This window comes from Grammomys surdaster, unplaced genomic scaffold (assembly GCF_004785775.1).
Source record: "Grammomys surdaster isolate TR1022 unplaced genomic scaffold, NIH_TR_1.0 220, whole genome shotgun sequence".
NCBI classification, from domain to species: domain Eukaryota; kingdom Metazoa; phylum Chordata; class Mammalia; order Rodentia; family Muridae; genus Grammomys; species Grammomys surdaster.
In genome coordinates this window covers 9,215,686-9,227,775 of record NW_021604665.1, presented here as the reverse complement: position 1 = coordinate 9,227,775, position 12,090 = coordinate 9,215,686, and the positions used below count along the sequence as shown (strand labels likewise).

At 42.3% G+C, this 12,090-nt stretch overlaps 1 protein-coding gene across 2 annotated transcripts in view; it reads left to right on the top strand.

Annotated features, from left to right (window-relative positions):
• The window catches only part of Shq1 (SHQ1, H/ACA ribonucleoprotein assembly factor), a 96,087-nt gene that overhangs the window by 55,225 nt on the left and 28,772 nt on the right, over positions 1–12,090 (top strand). For both annotated transcript variants that reach the window (XM_028773066.1, XM_028773065.1), the window contains exon 10: positions 77–197. In XM_028773066.1, coding sequence (XP_028628899.1) covers positions 77–197 — 121 coding nt within the window. The remainder of the gene's footprint in view (positions 1–76; positions 198–12,090) is intronic.

Below are 12,090 nucleotides of genomic sequence, written 5' to 3'. Positions count from 1 at the left end.
GATTTTAATTTCTTAACTAAGAAATTGAATATTTTTCTTCTTAAGGTTGACTGGATGTTTTCAAATTTTCCTTCAGGTAAGAGTGCAGTTTTAAAGTGTCTCCTGGATGTTCACAAAATCTTTCAGGAAAATGACCCAGCATATATTTTGAATGATCTCTACATCTCAGACTACTGTGTATGGATTCAGAAGGCCAAGTAAGTTGTGTGTCCCTGGGTCATTTCTACATGCTTGCAACAGTGAAACACCACTTACCTGGGAGGAAATCTTAGTGTGAGAGAAACCCAAAGCTACTAAGCAATTTAGGAATGGCTGGATTCTAAGCAGGGACATCACTGTTCAGGACTCATCTGAGCTACATAGACGGGCTGTCTCAGAGAGAGAGGGAAGGAGGGAGGGAGAACACTCGAGCACACACACAAATCCAGGAAAGAGGGAGTGATAGCATTGTCAGGCATAGGTGAGAGAGGAAGTCCTTGGTCCTGTGAAGGCCGAATGCCCCAGTATGGGGGAATTTGAGGGTGGGGAGGAAGGAGTGGGTGGGTGGGTGGGGGCATATCCTCATAGAAGAGGGGGAATGGGATTTCTGAGTGAGGGGAAATGGGGAAAGGGGATAACATCTGAAATGTAAATACAATATCCAATAAAAAAATAATCAGTGACAAAAACAAAACAGTAACAAAGGTAGGACAAACAATTATAAGAAATAAAAAAAGATAGATGGTGTGCTAAATTGCCTGGAGGGATAGATGTAGGCAGATAAAATTTGATTTTTGGTGGATGTTGCTGTAGCAGAACATGTGACAGAGACAACTAAAGGGAGGAACAAGTCATTCTGGTCAGTTTAGAGCAGTGGTTCCCAACCTGTGGGTCACGACCCCTCTGGCCTTTCACAGAGGTCACCCAAGGCCATCAGAAAACACAGATATTTGCATTACAGTTCATAATAGTAGCAAAATTGCCATTATGAAGTAGCAATGAAAATAATTTTACAGTCGGGGGTCACATGTATTAAAGGTGTACAACATTAGGAAGGTTTAGAAAGTAAACCATGGAAAGTAAGGCGTGGTGGCTGTGGTCTGTGTGGTATGAACTTGCTGCATGGTTTCTTCATGTCTTATCAAATGAGGAGAAAGTGGAGTGAGGCTGTATGACTCCTAGTGGCCTGTGTCCAAAAGTTCTACAGTTCCCCAGTGGTTGTTCCCTTAACCATGACAAATGCTCATAAAAGGGTATGTGGGCCTTCTGGATTCAAACTCTAATGGTGTGCACAGAATTGCTAGCCTCCTAACTGATAGGAAATCTCAAGACTGGGTACCTAGAACTGTAACTATGGCAGGGCTGTGTGTGCATGCATATGTACTGAAATTTGTATTTGTAAAAGTTACAAGAGTTAAATCTAATGCAAACAAGAGCTGTGCCTTTGTTGACTGACCGCAGACTTACTGAGTTCATGTTTCAAAGTATAAGAAAATATAAATTTTACAGTCTTGCAGCATATTGAAGTAGGTATTGAAGAGTCTGAACACTCACAAATAGGCTCCAGCACTTGCTGAGTGAAATTTTTGTGATTTGTAGAATGTTTAGTGTTGCCTCAATCACAGAAGCACAGTCGGTTGACTGCTAGCTTTGAAAGGTGGCGCATTTGTATGTCAGGAAGAACTTGAGTAGATGTGCTTCTCAGGCACAGCCAGTGATCCACTTCACTAGCAAGGGGCCCTTTGTTGGGGCTTCCTGAGCTCTTGATTGGAATGATTCCTCAGTGGTAGAACACCATGACACAGTGTCATGTCAGTGCTGATCTAGATGGGAAAGAAGCACATGGCTTCTGTTACTGCAGTGATTGTCTTTTAATACCACTGTGATCCAGAATTTATTTCTTCTTTCTGTTCATGAGGACGCAATTACATTAGAGTACAGTGTGAAAGCCATCTGACAACCTGTTGTCTGGAGGGTACTCGGGGTCACTCCAGACAACACCTGACTCTGCATTCGGAGGCCACATCTGTCATGGAAATCTAGATTTTGCCAGATGGAAAATTGAATCCTTAACTCCTGAGGTCTTAATGGCAGACTTCATTACTTCCTTTGGCCCTCGTGCTGATCAAGCTTATCAGATACCCTGCTGCCCTCTCCTAGTGTGACTCTTGTTTCCATAATAAAATTCAGTTGCAGTAGTTTGCATGTAGGTGATTTGTTGCTCGAGAGCAGAGATTTTATAAACATGTAGTGAGCGTGGAGGTTGGTGCCAGGATCTCATTTTTGAGTGCTTCTTTCCATATTGTGACATTCCTTATTAAATACAGAGAAAACTGCATTGCATTCCACAGACAGCTATAAGTGTCCAAGTTGCTGTAGGAGTCACCAGACATCTCTAAGTTGTTTTTTAATGAATGTTTTAAGTCATAGGAAACAGCAGAATTCTTAGATTCTCAGGAATTAATTGTTTCGATGGTAATGGTTTTGGGTTTTGTCCCTAAAAGGATAGCGTAGTCAGCAGTAGGAAAGAAGACAGAGCTTGCAGAGACCCAACTGCTTTAAACTACTTTGCTTCTTCTACTTCACCAATTTGAGTGTAGCTTTTCTTTCCCTAAATAGACTTTGTTGTTTTACTATGATAAAATTATTGATAGCCCACTTTTCCTCTTCCTTTTTCATTACTTCTTATAATGCATCTGATTTTTATTAAACTTTCTAATTTCAACCTTGACTTTGTAAGTACAGTTTGAATGGTCTTTTTTGTGTTTCACTTATGAACGTTCTCACTTCAATTAACCATAGTGCAGCCTCTTAACTATTTTTGGCTTCATCTTTTGCTGTCTTATTTTTTTAGTTAAACCACCACATTTAATGTTACACAATAGTTTATATTTTCTTTAGTCTATACTTGATATTTTTGATTGTAATAATAAAAAGCTGTGTAACATTTCCTTGGAAGTACCAGACAAGTATGAAATCCTGACTTGCCCAAAAACAGCATTCCATTTTCCAGTCAGACGTTTACTTTGGCGAAAGTTTATTGAAATGCTGTCATTCTTATATTGAATCAGTGAAGCTATGGCAACAATGTAGGGTTTGCCTCGTGAGGGGGTTTTGCTTTTCTATGCTATCTGCTTCTTGTGAGGCATGAAGCCTTGGATTCTTATTATGAGTTATGAATTTGCAAATTAATTTTTCTGGGGAAAACAAAAAAGCACTCCTTGTCTCCTTCCGTGTACGTGGCACTGGGATTTCACTATGGTGCCTGCTGCAGCGTACATTCCCTGAGTGGCAGCATGAGGATTGTTGAGATTTTGCTTGCAGTAATGATGTTAACAGTAGGTCTGTGATGGTACCCTGTCCTGTGGATTCAGATATTTTTCTAGATATGCCATGTGTTACAACTAGTCGTTTTCACTCATGGACTGTAGAAGTGAAGTTAAAAAAAAAAAAAAAGTGTTCCCTTTAGGAACCTTTCCTCGAGGAAAGAGATTTAGTGAACCATTTGTTTTGTTAGTAGATGCTCCCTTAGCACATGGTTGAGAGGTCACTATGTACATCTTATGCCTTCCTCATAGTGGAATTATCTAAGTCCTCATCTCCTCTAAAAGCTTCAAGAGTCCTGTGAAAGAACACTAATCTGGGTCTATCACTGTTTCTTATGTGCACAGCAAATTTTAGTTGAACTGAGTGGGCCCTGTTAGTTAAAGAAGTTTTTCATTGGTAAAAATGTAGCTCTGGGGCTGGTGAGATGGCTCAGCAGTTAAGAGCGGAGGACTGGTATTCAATTCCCAACACCCCCAAGGTGGATCACAACTGTCTATAACTTCAAGTCCAGGGGATCCAGTGCCCTCTCTGGCCTTCGCAAGCATTGCATACATGGAGTACATAGACATGCATTCAGACAAAACACTCATACACATAAAATAAACCAAAAAATTAAAAAAAAAAAAAGAGAACTTTTAAAAGCTGTGAAAAAGGGCTCAAGAGATCATTCAATAGGTTAAGGTCCTTGCTGCCAAACCCAACAGACAACCTTGAGTTTGGTCACTGGAACCATGGTGGAAGAGAGAACCAACTCTTATAAGTTGTCTTCTGACCTCCACACATGCACCATGGCATTTGTATAAATGCATGTATGTACACAGTCACACACACACACACACTCACAGTAATTAAAATGTAATTTTTAAAAAGCTGTCTATCAGTTATAGCTTACCTTTGTTGAAATTGACCCGTCATTATTAGTAGTTCTGTCCTCTGAGAATTTGGCAGTTTCTACCCTTTGTGTGGTGCAGGATGGTAAGAGTCAACCAGTATGACTGGCTCTGTTTGAACTGCCCTGAGACCTGGGAAAGCTCTCCTTCGCTTCCTTTGATTCAGTTAGTATTAGTATTTAATACTTCCTCCAGCTGTTTCTTGTTTGTTTGTTTGTTTATTTTTGAGACAGGTTTTCTCTGTGTAGACCTGTCTGTCCTGGAACTCTCTCTGCACACCAGGCTGACCTGGAACTCAGAGATCCTCCTGCCTCTGCCTTCTGAGGGCTCCCTATTCATTCTTAAACCCATGGAAATACATTGCACATACCCGTTTGTAACTTAATAGTATTCAATATGTATCTTCCCTTTATAATGTAGTTTCTATTAAGTCTTTTTTTTTTTTTTAATAAGACACTCCTCATTGTAAAAGTTGTTGTTTGTGTCTAAGGAAGAGAATTGACAGTAAACTCACTGGGTTTGAGTTTGGTTTTGGTTTAGTTTTGCTGGTTTGAAACAGGATTTCTTCAGCTTCCCTACTCCAGGGACTGCAGGCTTGTTCCACACACCTGGCCTAAAACTGTGACTGTAATTCATAGTACATTTTGAAATGGCTAGGGGACAAATAATGAATTATTTTTGTTCTTCTGCATATAAAATTTTTGGTATTTTTAAATCTAAATAAAATCCAGACTGTCTTTAGTATAAATATATGAATGTGTAACTAATTGAATAGTGTTCCCTTTCTAGTATGGTAGGATTTTGTTGAGTTTTCTTTTTTTCTTTTATGGTACTGGGGGATCATACCTTTGTCCCTACATGTGTGAAGCAAGCCTTTCGGCTAACTTTCTAGCTCTAACTTTCTAGCTATTCTATTCTAGGATAGAATTTCTAGCATTTTGTTTCAAGGTAGTTGTGCTGACAAAGAATTTTAAAATGTGTCCTTGAAATGCTGGACTTATTTACATTGAGCTGGTAGTTAACTAATGCTCTTGGCATATTTAAATTCCCACTCCATTTTAGCATACTTTTTTCTCAGAAGCAGTCTTATGATCCCAAAGACACTGAAGCCAGAGTCTGTGAAGGAAACAGGTTTTTCTAAACATGTATCTTGAAGGCGAGAAGCCCTCGACCTCAGCTTTGACAATAGTAAGTGAACTTAAATCATTTCTATGCTACCTTGCAGTAGTGGGACACCTACGACCTTGCTGATCTAGCCTGCTCTGCTGCTTCCAGGCCTGTGTGCTCAGCAGGGTGAGGTGTGCCCCTGGTTGCTGTGGAGGCAGAGGCTTCCTTTTCCCTGGCATATCTACAGTAGGAGGATAGAGGGTTGGCTCATATGGAGGTCCAGCATTACTACTGGATAACTTATAGACTATTGTAGGCTTCAACCTTGTTGAACCCTAAGGTAGGATAGATGCTAAAATAGCTGTTGGGAATGCACTGGTGAAGAAATAAGGTATGTTGTCTAGCAGTACTGAGAAGTTACCGGACCTTCAGAACTGAATAGCTGTACCATGATTAACACTCTCTGTAAGGCAGTATTAATTCTCATAGTGATGGATTGGCTCTATATAAAGCAGGTTATTATAAATTGAGTCAGCTCCTTCATCTCTTCCCTCTCCTTGGCCTAGGCCTATTTTGTTCTGATATTCCATCATTCACAGGCCAGTGCACGGTTCTCACTAAAAGATAAGAAGCTTTAGTGCTGTGCTTTTAGACTTGTTGAACTGGGAGCCAAAATAAACCTCAGATTACTCAGTATGCTGTAGTAGCAACAGAAAATGGGTTAAGACACAAAAGACATTGATTAAGATCTTAAGGATTGATGACAGTTAGTCAAAGGACTGGAAATGTAATGCAGTGGTAGAGCTCCTGTCTCCTGTGTGTTCAATTCTTAGCATCAGGGGGTGGGGGGAGTTAAAAATAATGGCATAGTCATATGATACTAGTACTTGAGGAACTGAGGCAGAAAGGTGGAGAGCTTGAGGCCAGCCTGGGCTAAGTGGTGAGACCCTGTATCAGGAAACCAGATGGGGTGAGGAAGAAAGCAAAGTATCAGACATAAGAAAAAGTACATGGTCTCCCTAAGATCTCACAAACTTGTGGATAGAACATAGGCTGGTCATAGGACAGAGAGCGATTTGGCTGGAGGCCCCATGGAAGCTGCAACCACTTCATTCCAGAAGTGTCGAGCAGTAGAGAACCTGAAGCTAAGTGGTACCTGTATGAGCGACACCGTCCAATCTCATTGTAGGAACTTAGGGTGGGGGTAGGGGGCTCAAACCTGAAAGACTTGCCTGGGGTGTCATGATCCAGGCTGAGTAATGGTGACTGGAGCTTGGGTGATGGCAGTGAGGGGAGGCAGGCAGTGCTCAGGAGTTGGAGAGGCAGGTCAGGTAACCACTTGCACAGGCTCAGAGAGATGGGAGAAGGGAGGTGAGAGCCAGGTTCTGACCATTGAAGGTGCTGTTGACAAGATGTAATAATACTGGAGAGGTTAGGTTGGGAACAATAAAGAGAGCAGTCTTGGGAATGCTGCCTCAGCCTTTAAGGAACACGCAGAAAAACATGCCAAGAACATTTGGATCACAGCTGGGCAAGATGTGTCGAGAAGAACTTGGACAGAGAAGGGGTATGAATTAAACAGCAATGTGAAAATGTTGTCTGGTTGCCTGGGACTGTGGTACTCATGTGACTATAACCATCATTCCTGACTGAGAAAAGAACCGTGCAGGGAGACAAGGCAAGCATGGGAGCAACATGCTACACACATCGCCTGCTTGGAGCCGAGGTTAGTGGAGAGCAAGAATGGACTGAAGCTGCTTATATTTGGTCAGTTTATCCTGGTAGTATTCCTTCACTGCTGACTGAGCTACCATCCTCTGTCTTAGTTCTGGGGCCATATGAGGGACTCTTACCGCTCTAGTGGATCCTGGCGTTGCTAGTTCTCTGGGTTTCAGTCGTGTTATGGAGAAGAAACTCACTTGGGCTTTGGCAGTGGAAACCAGTTTCTTACTAGATGGTAGATTGTCCTTTGGTGCTAGACCGTGGCTGAGCCTAGGGGACTCAAGCCTGGCAGAATGAGACACTGGCCCGCTCTGGCCATGCACCCTGAGACTGCTGCTTTACAGAAGCTCTCAGAGGAGCCAGGTAGCCATCCACAGCCCTGCGTTTTCATGCCCTTCCTTTCAGTGGAGATGGTGGAGATCCATTGGTTTGTAATTCTAGGAGATGAAGAAGTGGTTGGCTCCAGTGGTCATTCTCTGTTCTGTCCAGTAACCTTGGTCACAGCAGCTTGAAGAGGTACTCATGGCATGATTTATACTACCCAGGGCCTGGAGTGTACCAGAAACATGTACCACCTCATGCGGGCAGAGCTGTAGCTGGGAGAGGCAGGGTCTCCCTGTCACTGATGTTTATAGTGAGCCTACAGTGGCAAGGATTTCTGGCTAAATTAAGGCCTGTACTTTGGAGGCAGAGGCAGATGGGCTTCTGTGAGTTAGAGGCTAGCTTAGTCTACATAGCTAGCTCCAGACAGCTAGGTTACACAGAGAGACCTCACGTCAGAAAACTGAAAAGGGCAATGAAATAAGGGGGAGAATAACTGAGGAATACACAGACCCTGATATCAGACCTTCATAAGCATATACATCCACATACAGAAACCCTGCAAGTGTACATGTGTGCGTACATATGTGCATGAACACACACATAGGATTATCTGAAATAGGATAAAATTACAAATGAAGAAAGAACAACAACAAAAGCCCTTTCCTGGGAGGCCAGCTCTTTTCTGAAGGGAAACTAAGAAGGAATGGATCTGGGGGAGAGGGATGGGGGGTGGGGAGTGGGACGAGTAAAGCTGGAATGTATTGTATGAGAGAACTAAAAAAAAAAAATACTTTCTCATGAACTTAGCATTCTAATACATAATTTTTCTGAGTACACAGTTCTGGGAGCACTGGTCTCTTCTCACAGTGTTACTGAAGTTCTGAATCATAGGAACATCTGTAATCCTGTGATTTGTTGGCACTTTGCTTATAAGCAACTTCTGAGGAAGAGCAGCTTTCCCCAGTGCTCACTGCTGAACTACTAATGATAAAGTAAAGGCCCATTGAGTAGCTCCCTTCTCTGTGACAGCACACTGGGTGGATACCAGGGAGTGGGTATTGGCTTTCCTTATGGAGCTCAATCCTACTTCCATCCGGGATGAGTTTGTAGGTTTAATTAAAAATAAACAGTAAAACTAAAGAGCACCCTGACTTGCCCAAATGGGCATCTTAGCAAGATGATTTCAAAGGTTAACAAGCTTGAATTAATCACAATTGTATTTTGAAATTGCTACACGTTTATCATTAGAAGACAGTGTAACATTCAACATTTAACCATTTATCAGAGAAGTAATTTCTCACACCAAGTCAACCACCCAGAGTATCTGCCTATCACTTTGCAGACCTTAATTTAGCCAGAAGTCTTAGCCCTGTAGGCAATTGGGGGTGGGGAGACCTTGTCATTAAAAAATAAACCAGGCTGGGGATCTGCCTGACTGTCTTCATATACTCCCCAGTGCTGAGGTTGCAGATGCAGCCCTGCTGCCCTGCTGCCCCTGTTCCTGACGTTTTACATGGCTTTGGCCATTTGAACTCAGGCCCTCATGCTTGTTCAGCAGGCACTTTCCCACCTGAGTCATCTCAGCCCTCAGCCGATGTTTTATGTTAACATAGTGTTAGACTCACAAAACACTTGCTAAGGTAGTCCAGAGTTCCCTATTAAGTGGTGTGGTGGTGTCAGTAATGAGTCAGCATTGGCCATCCTATTGACTGAAGGCTTGGATTTGTTTTTTTCAGTTTTAACCTATTGTCTACCTTTTTTGGTTTGGTCTGAAGTAGAGCCCAAGTCAGTTCCTTAGACATTTGATTATCCAGGAGCTTAAGTGCCTTTGAAAGGTACTGAAATACTGTAGAGATACTACTTATCTGAGGTCGGAATCATCACAGATCTCAGCGTTGTAGAGGAGTGGTTGAGAAGTTTTCAGAAACTTCAAAGTATAACTCTCAGGTCATTTGTGTGTGCACTTGTACGGGCATCAGTGTATTGATGCAGTAAGAAAATACAACACTATGAAAGTAACTTAGCCAAGACTGTGTGCCTTCCTATTTTCTTAAGATGGTGGAGATTAGGGGAAAAGTGTTGATAGGAACCTTGTAAAGAGAGAAGAGCTCTCAGCAGTGCTTGGGCGTGCGGGCGCCTTGCCTGTGTCTAAGGAGTAGCGTGTGTTCCCATCCCATCCTGGAGCTTTGACTGGGCTCCCTTTGCCTCTGATTCCTATGTGTGGAATAGGAATTCCTCCTCCTGTGTGGCTCTGGCCTCCTCAGGCCCTTCCTTGAAGCTGTGGTTTACAGGAGGAGCAAATGGTGTTTTCTTTCACCTCCTTGTTCTTTTCATTTTTACGTCTTAAAACTCCAGGTCAGGTGAGTGTGGGTGGTGATGGATCAAGTGAGTTCTGTAACCACATTCTGTACCTCTCAGAGAGTTTCCCCTGTCCCTGAATGCCGTGATATCTTACTCCCGGAGGAGGCTTACATTGATTAATGTGGCGTGTGTGCGGTTATCATGCTCAGAACGCACTCTGTTTAAGGAGAGCTTTGTCAAGAGCAGTCTCTGAATGGAGTCACAAAAAAAAGCTTTTTAAAAAACTGACAACTTCAAGTACAATTTCCTTTTCTTCTGCCTATTATGATTGAAACCCAATCCTTGTTATAACATAATTATCTTAACCAAAGCCAGCAGGGAGTTGCTGCCTTCTTGTAAGGGGTGTGAAGTCCCCTAAATAAATAGAGGATTAATTACAGTCACAGCGTGTTCTGAAGGGGATGAGATTGGTTGTGGCCGTCTGACTTGTCCCATTGCCTGCTCTGACTGCGTCTTGAATAAATAGAAGCTGGGGAAATGAGAGCAAGAGCACCCAAGCGTGTCGCTGGCCGCGGGGTATTGGGAGAGGACCTTTCAAGGCTGCTTGCCAGATTGTAAGTCCTTTATGTGATGCTTACTTTATATAATTCTATCGTTCATTGTTCTTTTACTGTTTACAATTTAAAGACTTATTTTCAGAGATAATTTTTATTTCAAGGTTATAGATAATAAGGGACCATTTAAAGAATTTGATCATTTTGTGTTTTGAGACTGGGTCTCAGTGTGTAGCCTAGGCTAGTCTTGAATTTATGCTTGTTTTAGACTCTCAGAACTGAGATTACAGGTGTGCACCAGCATACCCAGTCAACAAACTGTATTTTAATGTATTGCGCTCTCTCCTCTTCCTGCCTTCCTCTTCCTTTCTCCCTCTCCTTACTTTTTCTTACAGTTCTGGGGATCAAGCCAGGGCCTTAGACATGCTGTCAAATACTCTACCCCTGGATGGCATCCCCAGCCCCAAATCAACATATTTTTGGTCCATGTTTAGATATTTTCAATTAGTTGGCCTATTAGAAAGCTTAAAGAAAATATTGCTGTTGGGTTTTGCCCATTTTGCAAAGAATTTAGTATCTTAATAAACTTAATAAATTTATTTCTTTATGAAATTGATCATATTCTGTTTTATATTTGTTTTACCTCTGTTTCTAGAAATTTTAAGTGTTCTAAATTGAATCATGTATTTATTCTCTTTGTTTTCTGCTACTCTGACTTCCTCGATGAAGTGTGCTTACCACAGAGGGCTCATAAGCCCAGCTGTGTGGGATAAAGGAAGGAAGCGTGTACTAGACCTTCTCCCACCTGAGTGTATTAGGAATGATTAAGCTTGGCTGCCATTGTGTATGTGGCAGAAAGTCTATGCTGTAGGTGATACACCATTCGGTTTGAGGTCTAACAGCCTTTATCAAAAAAAGCCACTGCTTCCTGGAGCAGCTCTCTGTATCGCTAAGGAGAAGCAGAGCTTTTATTCCATTTTTCTGATAGCTTGAAATAGGGCTAGGGCTACAGATTGCCTTTCCTAGAAAATTAAGAGTTGGGGTTAGGGATTCTTGACCCTTTGTTTTAGTTAAGTCACAGGCATGGAAGCTGAGATGCCGCAGCAGACCCTCTCCAGCAGATGTGCAGGGGCTCCCAGCTGTTACTCACTTGTGGGCAGAATGGATTTCTAGGTGTCTTATTTAGGGTTTTACTTCTGTGAATAGGCACCATGACCAAGGCAACTCTTATAAGGACAACATTTAATTGGGGCTGGCTAACAGGTTCAGAGGTTCAGTCCATTATTATCAAGGTAGAAACATGGCAGCATTCAGGAAGGCCTGAAACACCAGGATCTGAGAGTTCTTCATCTTCATCTGAAGGCTGCTCATGGAAGACTAACTTCCAGGCAGCTTGGAGGACAAGGGTCTTAAGCCCACACCCACAGTGACACACCTACTCCAACAGGGCCACACTTCCCAACAGTGCCACTTCCTGAGCCAATCATATACAAATCATCACCTAGGGTACCACAGTTTGGCTTTACTTAACTTTGCTTTGGGGATTCTTTTTTGTTTTTCCCGTTTTATTTATTCTTGTTGTAAGGATGGGGAGGCCCACGTGGAGGTGAGAGGAGAGCTAGTGGAGTCACTTCTCTGGGGGATGGAGCTCAGGTTGTCAGACCTGGTCTTACTGCCCTGCTTTGGGGATTCTTATGAGTTCATTCAGTAAATAGAGAACAAGAACCAAGTGTCATTTTGAGAAAAACAGGTAGAATTTGAAATAGACAATCATATTTTATTCCAATGTGTTAATTTAAAGCATTAAAGAATAAAAGCAGAGCCTAGGGAGAGAGCTCAGCTGGTAGAAGATGGGCTATGCCAGCACCAGGACCTAGTTTGACATC